Here is a 17,953-nt window from a genome sequence, read left to right as displayed (position 1 = left end):
GACCATCATACCAATAGACTGGCAGATTGCTGATGTGATCCCCATTCATAAGAAGGCTTTTAGAGATTAGTGAGCTACACTTCTATGATGGGCAGGTTGGTAGAATCAGTGAAAAATCGAACATGGTGAGAAACATAATTCTTGTAATGGAAAAGTCTCTATTTATAAGCACTGCTCTCTATTCATAGAATCATAGATTTAGACCTGTAAGATTTTTTTTTTAATTTTTTAAATTTATTTTTAGTTTTCAACATTCATTTCCACAAGATTTTGTATTACAAATTTTCTCTCCGTCTTTTCCCTACCCCCCACTCCAAGATAGCAAGCCATCTGAACACCCCTTCCCCCAATCTGCTCTCTCTTATATTTTTTTGGGTCTCCTTTAGCAGGCTGTTGACTCACTTTCCATGATTTTCTTGCATCATTCTCATTTCTCTTCCCAATTTTTCCTCCACTTCTCTTGATTTTTCAAAATGCTTCTTGAGCTCCTCCATGGCCTGTAAATAGTTAATATTTTTCTCGGAAGCTTTTGATGCAGGAGTTTTTACTTCATTGACCTGACTTCTTCTAGTTCCATGTTTTGATCCTTTTTGTCCCCAAAAAAGGATTCTATGGTCTGATTGTGCTTCCTCTGCTTGCTCATTTTGCCAGCCAATTACTTGACTTTTGAGCTCTTTGCCATGGTATAACTCTGCTTCCAGAGTGGAGAGAGCTGTGTCCCAAATTGTTGGGGGTTTTGCAAACGTTAAAAAGTCTGAGGAGGGTACCCTCTCTGCAGCCATCACAAGCTCTGGCACACTGGCATTTCTCACCCCAGGACCAGATTCAAGTAGGTCAAAGCAAGAGTGATTACCTTCTGAATGGTTGCTTGGTCCCCCTATGATCTGCAGGCCAAGAGCTCTGGAGGCAGCCCTGCAGCCGCTGTGCCTCCACTACCTCTTGCCCCAGGGGCAAGGCCTGGACTACTCTCTTCCCTCACTCAGTTCCAACAGAGTTCCCAACTGACCTTTTACTTTCTCTTTGATGTTTATGTGTTGAGAAGTCTGGAAACCACCACAGCTGCTGGGATTCACTGTCCTGAAGTCTGCTCTGGCTAGTCTGTGCCATTGGTTGGGCCGCCCTGGGTCTGGGACCATTCGGCTCATGCTCAGTGTGATAGACCCTTTCTGTTGGCCTGCCAGGCTGCCTTCGGAGGGAGATTTGTTTCTGTCACTTTGTGGGTTCTGTAGCTCTAAAATAGTTTAGAGTCCTATTTTACAGGTATTGGAGGTGCTTTGGAGTGGGAGCTCATGCCAAGTTCCTGCCTCTTCTTTGCCATCTCAGCTCCACTCCCTCTTTAAGATTTAAAGGTGATGTAGTCCATCCTGCTCATTTTGTAGAGGAGGAAACGAAGGTCCAGGTAGTTTAATGTTCAGTGGCAGAACCAGAATTTTTCACAACCACCTTCTGTTCTTCACCATCCAAAACCTATTCTGGTGCCCTTGAGAGAATGGGGGATGCTTCCTCTTAACAAATAAGATTATCACAGAATCTTCTCCATGAAGTCATTAGTCATGACCTCAGCTATCAAAACCCCTGCCTTTCCAACCCCTTCCTAAAACTCATCCCCAGGAGTCAAATCCCCTCCCTCTACCCAGAACTACAGTTGAATGTTCCTTGTGCTCATATGTATGTGTTTGGAGGATTGTGTACTACATGTAGAATAGTGAATTCTTCTTTAGACTTCAGTGGGGGTGGGGAAGAAGGAAAAAAATGTTCCTGATCTTTGTTTGGAACTTGGAACATATCTTTCCAAAGAAATAATGCTATAAATGGTAGCTAAGGTTTATAGCATGAGGGTTTAATGATATTATTAAACAGAATTTTTGTAGACTGACTTAAAACCTAATCATTTAGAAAATTATTTCTGTAAGAAAATTTCTTCATTCCTATTTGGGATAGCATATTCCTAAACTTTTGGAATGTAAGCCACAGTATAAGTTGGAGACTGCCTGCCTGTGTTAATGTTTGAGGATGAAGTAAATATTAATTTGGAAAGGGGCGAACCAAGTAGATGCAATATAGTTAGACTTTCAAAAAGTCCTTGATGGCTTCACACACCTCCCTCTCTACCTCTGCCCCTAAAATCACCATGTTTTAAGCTTACTGGTTTTTTTTGTTTTTCACAAATAAAAGAAATGCCTGATATATCTGACTAGTCTAAACCTAGTCTCAATTTTCTTTTTTTTTTTTTTTAAGAAAGAATAGACATGATCAGACAAGGTACTTTGACATGTCCAACCACATTGTCTCAGAGCAGATTTAGAAGGTTGAATGTCTGGATCACCAGACTTGCTGCTTACTGTCCTTCATAATGATGATCATGACAGTCAACATTTGTGTAACATTTAAAAATTCTTCATTCACAACAAACTCAGAAAATAATAGGTTCACTTGGTTTTTTAAATGGATTCTGGACAGTTCTTGTTTTAGGTACAGTTTAGATTAGAGAGCCTCTGAGGCCCCTTACAAGTCAGATTCTGTGATTTGAGGGAGGGGCATGCACCTCAGTAATTGACAAATGATGTAAAAATGACCTAGGCATGTGAAAAGTCACATAATTAGGCTTGTAAGAGGGGCTCTTTAATCTACTCCATACCAGACTAGAATCTACTTTGCAACACACCTGACAATTTTAGGCTTTGTTTAAATACCTTTCTTTTTTTTTTTTTAAATTAATTTACTTTTAGTTTACAATATTCAGTTCCACAACTTTTTGAGTTTACAAATTTTCTTTCCCCTACTGCCACCCCCTCCCTCATGGCAGCATGCAATTCAATATAGGTTCTACATATAGCTTCACATTAAACATTATTCAAGTTGTAAAGAAGAATCATAACCAATGGAATGAATGAGGGTGGAGAAACAAAACAAAAAAGAGAGAGAGCAAGTGGTTTGCTTCAATCTGCATTCAGATTCTGTAATTCTTTGTCTGGATCTGGATAGCCTTTTCCATCATGAGTCCTTTGGAGTTGTCTTATAAACCCTTGTATTGCTGAGAAGAGCCCAGTTTATTAGTCATCACAGATACAATGTGTCTGTAATTGTTACAAAGTTCTGGTTCTGCTCTCCTCACTCAGCATCAGTTCATATAAGACTCCTCAGGTTATTTAGTCGATCTGCTCCTCATTTCTCATAGCACAATAGTATTCCATAACATGCATATACCACAACTTGTTTAGCCATTCCCCAGTTGATAGTCATCCCCTTGATTTCCAATTCTTTGCCACCATAAAAAGAGCTTTTATAAATATTTTTATACATATGGGTCCTTTTCTCATTTGTATGATCTCTTTTGGAACACAGCCCTAAAAGTGGGGCATTAGTGTTGCATTTTTCCCACATCTCCAGCATTTGTCATTTTCCTGTTTTACCACATTAGACAATATGACTGGTGAGATGTGGTGCCTCAGAGTTGTTTTGATTTGTATTTCTCTAATCAATAGTGATTTATAGCATTTTTTTCATTTGATTATAGATATCTTTTATTTCTTCCTCTGAAAACTTCCTGCTCATATCCTATGACCATTTATCAATTGGGGAATGGCTTGTATTACTATAAATTTGACTCAGTTCTCTGTATATTTTTTAGAAATGAGGCCTTTATCAGACATGAATTGTAAAAATTCTTTCCCAATTTCCCACTTCCCTTCTAACCTTGGTTACATTGGCTTTGTTTATACAAAAACTTTATGATTAATGTAATCAAAATTATCCATTTTGCATTTCATAATGCTCTCTATCTCTTGTTTGGTCATAAATTCTTCCCTCCTCCTTAAATCTGACAAGGTAAACTTCCTTCCTCTCCCAGATTGCTTATAGTATCAATCTTTATAACTAAGTTATGAACCCTTTAAATATTTTTCTTGTGAGAAAATCCACTAACCCCTGAAGCAGCCTGTTCCATTTGGGAATAGCTATAGCAAAGAAAAGTTTTTCCTTACTTTAAGCCTAAATTTACCTCATTCCAACTTCAATCCATCATTAATATTTAACTTCTGGGAATATTGTCAGAATAATTCCTCTTCTAAGGGTGGTCTTTAATATGCTTAGAGAGCGATTATGCATACGTCCCCCCCCCAAAAAAAACATTTCTCCTCCAGATGAAATGCCCCCAGTTCCTTCTGTGAATCTCCATATGGCATAACCGAGAGACCCCTCACTGTGCTAGTCACCATGCTAGTCAACTTTTCCCCATACTTCCTAAAATGTGACAAACACAAATGAGTATAATACTCCACTTGTCTTAACTAAGGACAGAATACAGCAGGACTATTACCTCTTTAGTCTTGGACTATGACTCTTAGCATTGGCCTTTTGGCTTGTTATATTGTATTGTTGAATCTCTGTACTTTCAGACTACTAAAATCCCTGATCATTTTTTTCAGACAGACTACTATTAGACACATCCTTCCCTTATGAATTAATCCCTTTTAACCTAAGTATAAGACTTTACATTTACCCCTATTCAATTTTATCATCTTAGATAAAATTTAAGCTGTGGTGCTTTGGGACCTGATCTTGGAAAGAAAGGGGATACCTTTATTTCTCTAATTCTACTTCTCCAATGAAGTCACTTCTCTTATGCCAGTAAGCAAGCAACCAGTCCAGTTGGTCTCTATTTGGCTTTTGCCTCTTCTTTTTGGGGCTTCCTCCCTTCCTATTTCTATGCTTTCCAGGAACAACATATTTCTCAGGTGTTTTAAAAGCTAGTGTATTACAGAGCATTACAGAAGAAATGGGGAACAAAAAATAAAAACCCAATTTTGACATATTGTAAATATATGTTCCAACTGGCCACTTTACTCCTTGGACCCTGGAAAAAAGGCTGTTATTATTGAAAAGATTAAAAAAATTATATTGCTATATGCCCATGTTTTCCCCTCCTCTTTATAATTATCATACCAACATATGGTCTTCTGGATCTATCTCTAAGAGGAGGAGCCTCAAGCTAGAATGAAGATTTAACACCTGAAGTAGGGACAGTGACTGGCTAAGAATAATGTGTTACAACTCAGAGAATTGTGAGGATCAAACTGCAAAGTATCATACAGATGTTTGTTATTATTATTGAACATCAATAATGTTCAAATGATGGGGGGGAGACAAGGGGTGTTTTTTCCATTCTTGAAGAGGACCGTGACATCAGGAAGATGACAGAAGAAAGGGTAAAGGCATGATGGTTAGGTGGCTAATGTTGAGAAAATGATTGGAGAATAAGGAATGAAGTAAGGTATGTCTGGGACCTTCCTGAAATAGGCTAGACAAGACAGTCAGTAATGAGGATAGTGAGGGCCCAGGGCAGACGTTCAGGAGATTAAAGGGTTAAATTCTTCAGGGTTTGCCCCTAACACCACCCTCCCCAACCCTCCACATGCCACTGTAACTTCTGAATCTATCGGGAAAATACTGCTCTTGTGGTCTCCCAGCTGTAACCTTTTATAGGATTCCTTATCTTACCTAACTTCTGACCCAGAGATTTAGAGAAGCAGGGCTTGCTCAGTGAGAGAGACTTACTTACCCAGGCCATAAAGTTATTTTCCTACTCCCAGCTTTGACTTCTTGACTTTTCTCTCTTTACCTGGGATTCACCATCTTAGTATTGGTTCTGTGGAGCTTTAAATCAAGCAAAAGTGCTTTTTTAGGAGGGAGAACATCTAGTCCAACTCCTTATTTGAAAGATGAGGAAGTCAGCTGCAACTGTTACTTCCCACACAAAACAGGGAATGCCTCTTGTCAGTTGCAGAAGTTAGATACATCTATGGGATACCTTCCTGATTCAAATTCCATTTTCCCTTTCTCCTCTCTTCTGGTATCCTCCTCTAATCTTTCCCTGTCTTTCTTGGAGGTCCTCTAGCAGATGCACTCCAAAGATTTCCTGCCTGCCAGAATCTGGGCTAGGGTCATCACCTATTGTGGTCTTCACAGGTTTGTAGGGAGGCTGTGTTTTTTTCAAAAAGGATTGCTTCTCTTCCTATAGGTAAAACTATAGAAGGGTCAGAGCAGCACAGCAAAAACCAGGGAGGTAGGTGTATGGAGATGGACCAAAAATATTAGAACTAGAATATAAGGTCTATCAATGGAATATGACCTAAGTCCATAAAGCTATGAGTGAACGTGATAAACGAAGACTTGTTAGTTAAGTTTCAGAGTACTAAACTAAGGGAGTAATCTTGAAGTTTTTAAGGGTAAATCTAGGACAAGTAAAAGTATTATTACACAGAGCAAGTAATGTACATGTGGAATTTATTACCTGAAAAAAATTGAATATGTGAATAGATTAAAATATGCTTAGATAAATCCAAAATGAATTGCTAAAAGAAGCAAGAATATTTGGCTCCCCTTTCTTTTTCATTTAATTCAACATTTTTATTATCTTTCTACTTTTATTAGGCATTATTTCACATTATTCTTTCCATTCTATATTCCATTTAAACTGAATTATTAGTTATTCCTACCAGTTGTGCATTTGTACAGGTCATCCATCACACTTGGAATGCACTCCCTCCTCATCTTTATCTTTCAGTGTCCCTTATCTTTCTTTAAGGATCAGGTCAAGTACAATATCCTCCATGAAATTGTTTCTGGTACCCCTCAGCTAGAAGTATTTCTTCACTCTTCTAGTTTTCCTAAAGCACTATGTCTATATCTAACCTTTGCCCTCTAGAACCTACCTTGTATTATGTTTACCCATATTCATCAAATCAAATGAGATAACACATGTAAGGCATTTGTAAATGTTAAAGCATCATATAAATGTTAGTTATTCATATAATATCCATACCAGTATAATGTAAGCAGGAACTGTCTGTCATTTTTTATCTTTGCATCATCAGGGCTCTGCAGATATTGGGCATATAATTAAATCACTATTTTTTTTTAAAGCATTCAGGGTTAAGTAACTTGCTCAAGGTTACACAGCCAGGTGTTTCTGGGTGGGTGCTAAGTGTCTGAGCCCAGGATTCGATCTCCAGGTCTTCTCAAACACTGGAGCCGGTGCTCTTACTCGCTGTGCTACCTGGCCGCCCAATTAAATCATTATTAACAGAGAACTATGTTAGGCTCTGAAGATTTAGATAAGATATGGTCTCTGCCTTCACGGAACTTAGTTTTGTATGAGGAAATAACTATAGTACAAAATAATGCACCAGTGCTTAAAAGGAATTCAAACGGCTAGGTGAAGTCTGAAGCTGGGAATGACTTTGTGGAGGAAGTGACTTTTCAGGTTGACTTTTTCCAAAGGACAGATATTTGAAATTAATAGGTGAGAAAAGGTGTATCAAATCCAGCCTCAGACACTTAACACTTACTAGCTGTGTGATCTTGGGCAAGTCACTTAACCCCAACTGCCCTGCCTTCCCCCTCCAAAAAAAAAAGCAAAGGTGTATAGGGCATGTCAACTATAAAGAATCTAGAATGAAGGCACAAAAGTGGCAAATTGAAAAACATTTGTGGTGGATAGGATAATGAATAGTTCAATTTGGCTGAAATGAAAAACAAGAGGAGAATAGTGTAAGATAGGGTAGAATAGTGTCAGATCCTGGTTTTAAATGATGGGTAAGAGAGTTCAAACTTTATTTGGTAGGTAATGGGGAGTCACACAGTGCTTTGAGGAAAAAAGAATGACATAACCAGATCTGCACCAAGAGTAGATCAGTCTGGCAGAAATCAGAAGGATGTATCAGAGGAATGGAAGAAGGATAGATGACTTGTTAGAAGTAATGGCAATAATAGAGGTGAGTGATAAGTGTCTATACAATATTGATGACAGAATAGAAAAGAGGGGATAGACTTGAGAAATGCTGTGTTTGTGGAATCAATAGAATGTGATAGCTGGAGAAATGAAGGTAAGACTCAAAGTTAACACCAAGATTTCAATTATTAGAGACTTGTGAATTATAGTCTACCATCAGGAATAATGAAGTCAGAAGAAGGGAGGAGTAAGTTTCAGAAGAAAATATCATGTCTCTAGTGACTTTTGAGGTTATGGCCCATCACAAATTAAAGATGGCATATTTAGCTGGATAGAATAATGAGTTTGACTCACTCAGACAATGCTTGTTTTTTTTTAAATCATTTAACTTCAAAATGTATATGCATTTTAATCTCATTCCCATACATCAGCATTGGAAACATAAAGTGGAGGAATAAAGTAGAGGAATTTTCATTTTTTTCTGTATTTTTAAATTTTCCTCATTGGTTAGAAAGATGATCAATTAATTTTAAAAGCATTAAGACTTTAAGTTGACTAGAAATTTCAACTATAGTAAAAAACTCAAGGAAGATCTCAAAAATGAGTTTAAAATCATGTAAGAGAGGTAGAAGAAAAATTAGAAAAAGAAATGAGAGTGACATGAGAGAATTATGAAAAAAAGAGAGTCAACAGCTTGGAAAAAGAAAACAACTCAAAAGGTAGAATTGGCCAAATGGAAAAAGAATTACAAAAACTGAGGAAAACAACTCCTCAAAAGTTAAATTTGGGCAAGTAGAAGCTAGTGACTCTATGAGACATCAAGAATCAATCAAACAAATTCAAAAGAATGAAAAAAAAGAAGAAAATACAGAATACCTCATTGGAAAAAACAACTGACCTGGAAAATAGATCCAGGAGAGACAATGTCAGAACCATTGGACTACCTGAAAGCCATAATCAAAAGGAGAACCTGGACAGCATGTTTCAAGGAATTATCAAGGAAAACTACCCTGATATCCTAGAACCAGAAGGCTAGAGCAAAATAGACATTGAAAGAATCCACAGATCACCTCAGGAAAGAGATTCCAAAATAAAAACTGCAAGGAACATTATAGCCAAATTTTAGAACTATCAGGTTAAGGAAAAAATACTGCAAGTGGCCAGAAAGAAACAATTCAAATATCAGGAAACCACAATCAGGTTCACACAGGACTTAGCTGCTATATTAAAGGATTGGAAGTCATAGAACATGATATTCCAGAAGGCAAAGGAGCTAGGACTACAGCCAATAATCACCTGCCTGGCAAAATTAAGCATAATACTTCAAGGGAAGAAATGGTTGTTCAATGAAGTAGAAAAATTTCAAGTTTTCATAAGGAGAAGAAGAGAATTAAATAAGAAGATTGATCTCCAGTATCAAAATCCAAGAGAAGCCTAAAAAGGGAAAAGAAAATGTAATGGATTCGGTGGGGCTGAACTGTTTACATCCCTACATGGGAAGATGTTACTTGTAATGCTTGAAAATAAAATAGCTAGACGGAATATGCATAAGGTCTAGGGATTGGGACCCTGCAGCCTCAAGGTCACATGTGGCCCTCTAGGTCTTCAAGTACAGCCCATTGACTCCAAACTTCACAAAACAAATTCTTTTATTAAGGGATTTGTTTCTGTGAAGTTTGGATTCAGTCAAAGGGTCACACTTCAGGACCTAGAGGGCCACATATAGCCTCAAGGCTACAGATTCCCCACCCTCAAAGAGGGCCTGGGTATAAGGTGAATTTGAGGGGATGCCATACAAAAATAATTAAGGGACAAGAAAGAGGAATACACTAGATACAGAAAGGAGGGAGAGATAGAGTGGGGTAAATTCTTTATTTCACAGAAATATTACAATAAAGGGAAAAATGGGAGGGTGAGTGATGGGCATCACTTGAACATAACTCTCATCACTATTGGCTCAAAGAGGGAATAATGTATACAACTAGTTGAATATAGAAATCTATCTTACCATATAAGAAAGTAGGAGAGGAGATTAAGTAAAAGTTGGGGGGGAGGGGGACAGTAAAGAAATAACAGAAAAGAGTCAAGACCAGGGGAGATGGTAGACAGAAGCAAAACATTGTCAAGAGGATGGGTGAAAGGAGAAAGAGGACAAACAGGAGGGAAAATAGAATGGAGGGAAATACACAGTTGATAATCCTAACTGTGAATGTGAATGGGATGAACTCTCCTACAAATTAGAAGCAGATAGAGTGGATCAAAAACCAGAATCCTACAGTATGTGTTTACAAGAAACACACTTGAAGCAAAGAGACACACAGTAAAGGTAAGGGACTGGAGCAGAATCTATCATGCTTCAGCTGAAGTAGAAAAAGCAGGGGCAGCAATACTGATCTCAGACAAAGCAAAAGCAAAGCTAGAACTACTTAAAAGAGATAAGGAAGGAAACTAATCTTGCCAAAAGCTACCATAGACAACGAAGTAATATCAGCACTAAACATATATACACCAAATGGTATAGCACACAAATTCTTTTTTTTTTTTTTTTTTTGCCTTTTGGAGGGCAATTGGGGTTAAATAACTTGCCCAAGATTACACAGCTAGTTTTTTTGTGTTAAGTGTCTGAGGCCACATCCAAATTCAGGTCCTCCTGACTCTAGGCCAGCGATTTACTGTGCCACCTAGCCACCCCCACTTCCTATTAAGGCATACAAATTCTTAAAGGAGAAGTTAAATGAGTTACAATTTCATGACCAAAGAAGAGATAGAAAGAATTACAAAATGTAAAATACATAATTTTGATTATATTAAATAATAAAGCTTTTGCACAAATGACAAATGCAGCTAAGATAAGAAGGAAAGTAAAAAGTTGGGAAACAATCTTTACAATGTATCTGATTGGGTGTCTAGGTGGTGCAGTGAATAGAGCACTGGCTCTGGAGTCAAGAAGACCTAAGTTCAAATTCCGCCTCAGACACTTAACACTTACTAGCCATGTGACCTTGGGCAAGTCACTTAACCCCAATTGCCCTGCCTCCCCCCTCCAAAAAAATAAAATACAATGTCTCTGATAAAAGTCTAATATCTCAAATATATAGAGAACTAAGTCAGTTTTATAAGAATACAAGCCATTCCCCAATGGTCAAAGGACATGAAGAGGTAGTTTTTCAGATGAAGAAATTAAATTTATCTATAGGCATGTGAAGAGCTACTCTAAACCACTATTGATTAGAGAAATGCAAATTGAAGCAACTCTGACGTACCACTTTACGGCTATCAGATTGGCTAATATGGCAAAAAAGGAAAATGATAAATGTTGGGGAGGATGTGGAAAAATTGGAACACAAATGCACTTGTTGGTGAAGTTGTGAACTGATCCAATCATTCTGGAGAGCAATTTGGAACCATACCAAAAGGTCAACCAAACTGCATATCCTTTGATCCAGCAATACCACTTCTAGATCTATATCCCAAAGAGATCATTAAAAAAGGGAAAAGGACCTATGCGTGCAAAAATATTTACAGGAGTCCTTTTCATGGTGGCAAAATATTAGAAATTAAGGGGATGCCCATTAATTGGGGAATGACTGAACAAGCTGTGGCATATGAATGTAATGGAATACTATTGTGTAATAAGAAATGATGAACAGGCAGATTTCAGAAAGAATTGTAAGAACTTATGCAAAGTGAAATGAGCAGAACCAAGAAATCATTGTACATAGTATCAGCAACATTATGGAATAATCAGTTATAAATGATTCAGCTCTCCTCAGCAACACAATAATCAAAGAAAAGTACACAGAACTGATGAAGGAAAATGCTCTCCACATCCAGAAAAATAAACAAACAACTGATGGACTCTGAATGCAGATCAAAGTACACATCTTTTTACTTATTTTATTCTTGTCCAGAGTTACAGAGATATGGTCAGGTAGGTTTTAATCTGAGTCTCCCAACTTCTAATTCCAGAGCCCTCTCCATTGCACGGTGCTGCCTCTTCATTTATTGGGGGAATGATTCTTGTTTTCATATTTTTGTGTTAATTCCCTATATATTTTGGGGTATCAGACATTCATCAGAGATTTTTTATGTAAATATTTCTCCCATTTATCAGCTTGTAAAGCCACACACAAGCAGCTTTCCAGAGGACTGCTGCTGTGAACAGCTATCAAGTTCTGATTATATAGTATAGTGAACACTCTATTCAGTAACAAATCAGAGCAAAATATTCACAGAAAATCAAGGTACAGCATTCACAATGTTACAATTTATCACTGAAAAACAAAATACAGCATTCACAATGACCTATCACTAAAATGGCCACATAGTTTTCACCAAAGTGGTCACAAAGTTTTCAACAAAGCACAATCATTTAGTAACTCAATCATGCAATCATCATTAAGGAGGCTTAAGGCACACAAAATACAAAATACACCCCTGGGTAGTACTTTAGTCAATCACAGAGTCCTTAATTCAATCACAAAGTACAATCACAAATAAGTTACAATTCCATCAGTTACTATTCAACAGAAAATAACACAATTCAGCAGACAGGGCTTCCAGCTGTCTGACCATTACATCCATACCTAGTTAGTTACCAGAAAGGGAAGCACCAACATCTGGGTTTTCAAAGCCGGGAGGAGGGGGCGGGGTGTAGAGGCACAGTTCACCAGCTGCCCAGAGTCTCATCTGGCCAAATCACACAACTCTTCCCAAAGTGAGCCCCAAAGGAAAACCTCACAGCAGGGTCAGTCACTACTAGGTATTCACAGAGAGGTCTTTTCATCTTGACTGGGGGCAGGCTTTCAGCTTTCATGGTTTTTCTTCCATGGTCCCATCTCCTACTTGAATTCACCAAACTGTCACCTGGATTCAAAGGCAGCTCCCAGCATCTTGTCCAGCTCTCTGTGCAGTTCCCGTTGCACACTGAAGCTCACAGTGTCCAGTCTACCTTAAAGCCTTCCCAGTCTCTTTTCCTGGGAAAGCCACAAACAAAGCACCGACACCATAGGCGTGCCTCCTTTAGCAGCTCTAGCTGGCCCTCAGAAGAAGCTCCACCACCACAAGTTCCTGGGAAATTCTGACTTTCCCAGCTGGGGTTTTTCCTTATATACAGTATTGCTCCTCCCTGTTCAGCCCCTTCCTTGTTACATCAGCAACAGGGGTTCATACTTTCTGTTTCTTCAACATAGGCTTACTTTGAAACTAGGTGCTAAATATCTCTCGACTTAGCAATACAAAAGGATCTTCAAATTTCATTAATATTGCACAGCTTCTCTTCTTATTCAAGCTGTAGTGATTTTTCTTTTCATGAAGAATCGTTTTAATTGTTTTGATTAAAATGGTCTGTTCATATTTAATTATCCTCTTTCTCCTTTGGTTAAGAATTCTCCCTTCCACAATAGCTCTGAAGATCTTCTATGCTCAAGTTTGTCTATGACATGACTTTTTAGGCTTAGGTCTGGTATCTATTTGGAGCTTATAGTGGTTTATGGTACTGATTTTTTTTAAAGGCTATCTTTAGTCAGGTGGGGCATTGTTTAGTTTGAATAATAATATTCATTCATTCAAATATTCATGAAGCATTTACTATACACAATGCAATGTGCTGGGTTCTACAGGAAAGGCAATTTCCTGGCCTGAAGGAACTTGAAATCATCTGCATTATATCATTTCACAGTCTCGAAGATTTGAGTGAACTTTTTTTTTTAATCCTGATCTAATTTTCATCTATTTTTTTTTTCTGGTTGTTGAACTAACTCTGAAAATATGCTTCAGGGCCTATAAAGTGAATGATGACTGACTTTTTCCCTCCCCTAACCTTTAAATCCAGGTGGTATGGCAAACACATTTAACCCAGGTGCTCGGATGGAAGAAAATCTGGTGCCCTCGCATACACTGATAGTTGTAGTACAAAGACACATTGGTCCCTCGACACCTCCTTTCTTTGGATATGGGAGGAAACAGAGAACAGTGGGCATAGTCTGTTCTTTATCTTTCCCTGCTTACCTCCTTTGGTGTATATTGCATCCTCATGTTTCCCTTCCACCTAACTGTAACTGTTAGAAGATCTAAGACACTGTGTTTCAGCGCAGGAGGACTATTTAGAACTTCAAACACTTTACTCTCAAGCTATATCAAAGGCTTTCTCTCAGTCATTTCTTGAAGCAAAGGGCAGAACTCCTGCGTGGATGAAAGCACGGATATTTACTGTCATCCCAGCAACAAAGTTAATGTTTCTACATTTGTGACAGGTACTAGGCAGTCTCTCTCAACTATCTCCTTCAAATCTTGTCTTTGAGTGATAGCTGAAGCGGAGATTCAGGAATTTTTCACATTTGCAATTAAACCTTCAACTGCCAACCTTCCTTCCTGTTTGCCAGATGCCTCAAGGTGACACTAAGAAGTTTTGGCCTCAACACTTACTTTTTTGAATTGTTGATGTTCCAGTTCTCTTTTTATGCATACGTTGCTTTCTGACAAACAGGTAGCAAGTCATGGGAATCAGTCACTGTGTTTTCCTCCTTTGTCATTGTTTTATGTTTTTCTTCTCTTGTTTATTTCATGCCTCTTAACACTGACAAAACATTCTTTGGAAATTCTACTTCATAGTTTCATAGTGATTTTCATATTATAAATGAGGAAACTAAGACCTGTAGAGGTTAAATTATTTTCCCAAGGTCATATAGGCAGTTAAGTGGTAAAGAGAGGATTTGAATGTAGGTCCTCTGATTCTGCATCCAGGAATCTCTCCACTCTACTTGTTCAATAATGTCCAACTATTTTGGGATCTTCTTGGCAAAGATACTGGAGTGGTTTGTCATTTTCCTCTCCAGTTCATTTTACACATGAGGAAACTGAGGCACATAATGTTAAGTGACTTGTTCAGGGTAACACAGCTAGTAAGTATCTGAGACCAGATTTGAACTCAGGAAGATGACTCTTCCTAGCTCCAGGCACAGCATTCTATCCATTATGCTTCCTAGTTGCCCAATTTTTTTCTTTTACTTTATTACTTGAGTATTTGCTATCATTTTGTTATTGTTATCCAGATTATATCATGGTAAAAGCTGTTTAGAGTTTTTTAATTACAAGATGCAGAAAAATGTTGTTATCCCCATTTTTCAGATAAGGAAACTGAGATTAAGTGACTTGCCCAGGGTCACACAACTGGTAAGGGTCTGAGGCTAGAGTTGAACCCAGGCCTTCTTGACTCTAGGCCTGGTCCTCTAGCCATTGTGCTGCCTAGCTGTCCCTCCACTCTACTAGGTTCTTTTTGTTTAAATTCTACCTCTTCTATAATGATTTGATAAGAGTATTGGAAGAATGAATATATTCCTTCTTAAAGAGACCTATAAGCATTTGAGATTATTCAAATGGTTATAGTATTCTCAACACTACCTTTAACAGATGTTAGATCCCCTCCCCCCATTAGAAAAGCAATATCCTAGTTTATAATTGTATCATAAAAAGGTAAGGAATCCAAGATTTAAAGATTTGTGTGTCTCATTCAGTATAATATGCATTTCTTTGGTTTTAGACATAAATCAAGGAAAAGAAGCTTTTGTGATTCTATACCCCCTCTGCATGGAACATTTATTTAATAGTAAACTAGCAATGCTATGTGAAGTGTTTCCCTCTGCCTGTGTTAATGTGACATAATTACTGAAATGTCTGTGTGAAATGGGAAATTTCTGAAATAAATCACCAGAAAATGAGATTTCATAAGAGGTATCTAACATACTTTTGCAAAATAGTGATTTCTCCCCAGATTCCTTAATATTGAGATCAAAAATAGTAAGGCCATAATATCTCTCCTAAGATGTTTTTTGGTAATTTTAGTAGAGATGAATAAAACATTTGTTTTCTTTGCCATTAGTTTGCAGGTGACACAAACCAATGAAAATGACATAAGGATTTTAATAAACTACAAGTTCAGTATGAGTCACCTTTGGCTACCAAGTCACAATATTACCATAGTCAAAAAAGTTCATATGAATTCAGGTTCTACTAAGACAGTAAGTGTCCAGAACATGGGAGGTTAATAGTCCTTCTGTTTTCTACCTTTTCTAGAGCACAATTCAGAGGATTGTTTTAGTTCTGGGCACCACCTTCGGGAAGAACATTAATCTGGAGAATTTGTAGAGACAAGTGACTCCAATGGTTTGATACCTTGAGAGACCACACTGTAAAAAGATCATTTGGTCTTGGCAGAGAGGTGGTTGATCAGGGGTACAAAATGAAACATCGATTTTCAAACACAGTCAACGTGTGGATTTATTTTGCAGGACAATGCAAGTTAGGGCTTTTCATTTTTTTTTCCTTTTTTTGTGAGAAAAAATAAATTGGAAGAGTAAAAGAAGTGACAATAATACTAAAAAAGAAAGAAAAGAGCATTAAAGAATCCTTAAAAGAAATAGGAGTGAGCAGAAAGAAATGTAAGTGGGGCAGCCAGGTAGCACAGCGAGTAAGAGCACTGGCCCCAGTGTCGGGATGACCTGGGCGTTCGAGTCTGGGCTCAGACACTTAGCATCCACGGAGAAACACCTGGCTGTGTAACCTTGAGCAAGTTACTTAACCCCAATTGCTTAAAAAAAAAGAAAGAAAGAAATGTAAGAGGGGACACAGACAAGTAGGGCAGTGCTATTAATACTATGTACAATTTGAATTACACTTTCCCCATATGTGGTAGGAAAAAAATGTTCATGAAAGTTCATGTTTCACATAAATTTTCCCCCTTTTTGCTTTTTTTTTGTATAATGAAAATGAGATGTTTCTATCATGTTTATAATTTTTTTAAAAACACTTTTTCCCCCAAAACAATCAGTTGAAAAAATGGGAGATGTTTAGCCTAGAGTAGACCAAAGAAGACTTGTAGGGATTGGGGTGAAGGTGGAGAGGACATGTTTCAAGTTTCTAAATGTCTGTTATATGGAAGAAGGATTAGAGCTGTTCTACTTTGACTCAATGCAAAGCTAGGAACAATAAGTAGATGGCACAGAGAGGGAAACTTGGACTCAATAAAAGGAAAGAAAGGGTTACTTTTCCCCCTTCCCCCACATTCCACTCCCTGACACCTATCCAAAAACTGAAAAATAAATTTGCCTGAAATCTTCAGTCAGAACTTGATGGCTACTCGTTAGGCATATTGTCAAAGGGACTCCTGGTCAGGCCAGTATTAGATGACATGGTTTCTGAGATCTCTTTCCATTCTGGTCTTGTTATTCTGATTCTGTTACTACCATGGACTCTGGTCTCTAAATTAATCATCAAGAATATTATTGCGTGCCATGTTCTGGTGGGTACTCACTGCACAAAAGAAAATTAATTAAAATTGCTTGAAATTATCCCTCTTTTAATGTCATCTTTTTAAGTCTAGGTGAATGGTTTCTTTCTAATTTCAGGAGAAGAGTCTATTTATTGTACTCAACACAAGAGTTGACTTGTATGTATTAAGAAAGTGATAAACTGGTATCTGGCTACAAAGTCCCAGTATCATCCTATATTCTGACTCCTGAGAAAGCTCATATAACCAGAAGTACAATCAGAGAACCAAAGATTTACATCTGGAAGGAAACTTAGAGGCCATCAAGTCTGACCTCTTCATTTTACAGATACGTAACTATTAAGTGTCTGGGGCAGGATTTGAATTCAGGTGTTCCTGATTCCATGCTCTATATCATTTGGAACAAGAGTCAAAGTTGAGTGATCCAATTCCCCTTTGTTGCCCAGTTGAGTTTATTCTTAATAAAGGAAGCCATGTTCACAAAGTTGGTGTGAGTTATTCCAGATCATCTGTTACAGTGGTGATTGGTCATTTTGCAAAGGATCTTTCAGCACAGTCCAGTGGAGAGTGATGGATCTGAAATCCAAAGATGGGTTTTAACCTCAGTTCAATTACTACTTGTATGATCTTGAACAGGACATTTAATCTTGGGGGGGGGGGGAGGTTCTCGTTGTCTTCATATGTAGAATGAGAGTGTTAGACTAATGACCTTTGAAGTTATCTGAGTTACTGTCTCTTGAGTTACCAATGGAGGTAACTCTGAGTTATCAATTCAGGCTGCATTCTCCTAGGCACACCCCACATTAAGTCGATAAACACTATGTACTTTGATCTCTAAGTCAATAAAAAGAGGCAAGATCTTTATATTTGTTCTAGCCAACTAAATGGGTACATGCATAAGCCAACATGTTTTATAATTGTTTAATAACAGGAAA

At 37.8% G+C, this 17,953-nt stretch overlaps 1 protein-coding gene across 1 annotated transcript in view; it reads left to right on the top strand.

The window, feature by feature from the left end:
• GALNT3 (polypeptide N-acetylgalactosaminyltransferase 3) overlaps positions 1-17,467 on the top strand; it is an 87,716-nt gene extending 70,249 nt beyond the window's left edge. Inside the window, exon 10 of the mRNA XM_069080489.1 lies at positions 17,137-17,467. Coding sequence (XP_068936590.1) covers positions 17,137-17,196 — 60 coding nt within the window. The 3' untranslated portion in view covers positions 17,197-17,467. The remainder of the gene's footprint in view (positions 1-17,136) is intronic.
• The last annotated feature ends 486 nt before the right edge of the window (positions 17,468-17,953 follow it).

Source organism: Petaurus breviceps, unplaced genomic scaffold (assembly GCF_028583685.1).
Source record: "Petaurus breviceps papuanus isolate PSGF00001 unplaced genomic scaffold, PetGlider_PUasm1.0 91133, whole genome shotgun sequence".
NCBI lineage: Eukaryota > Metazoa > Chordata > Mammalia > Diprotodontia > Petauridae > Petaurus > Petaurus breviceps.
This window is presented reverse-complemented; position numbering and strand designations above follow the sequence as displayed.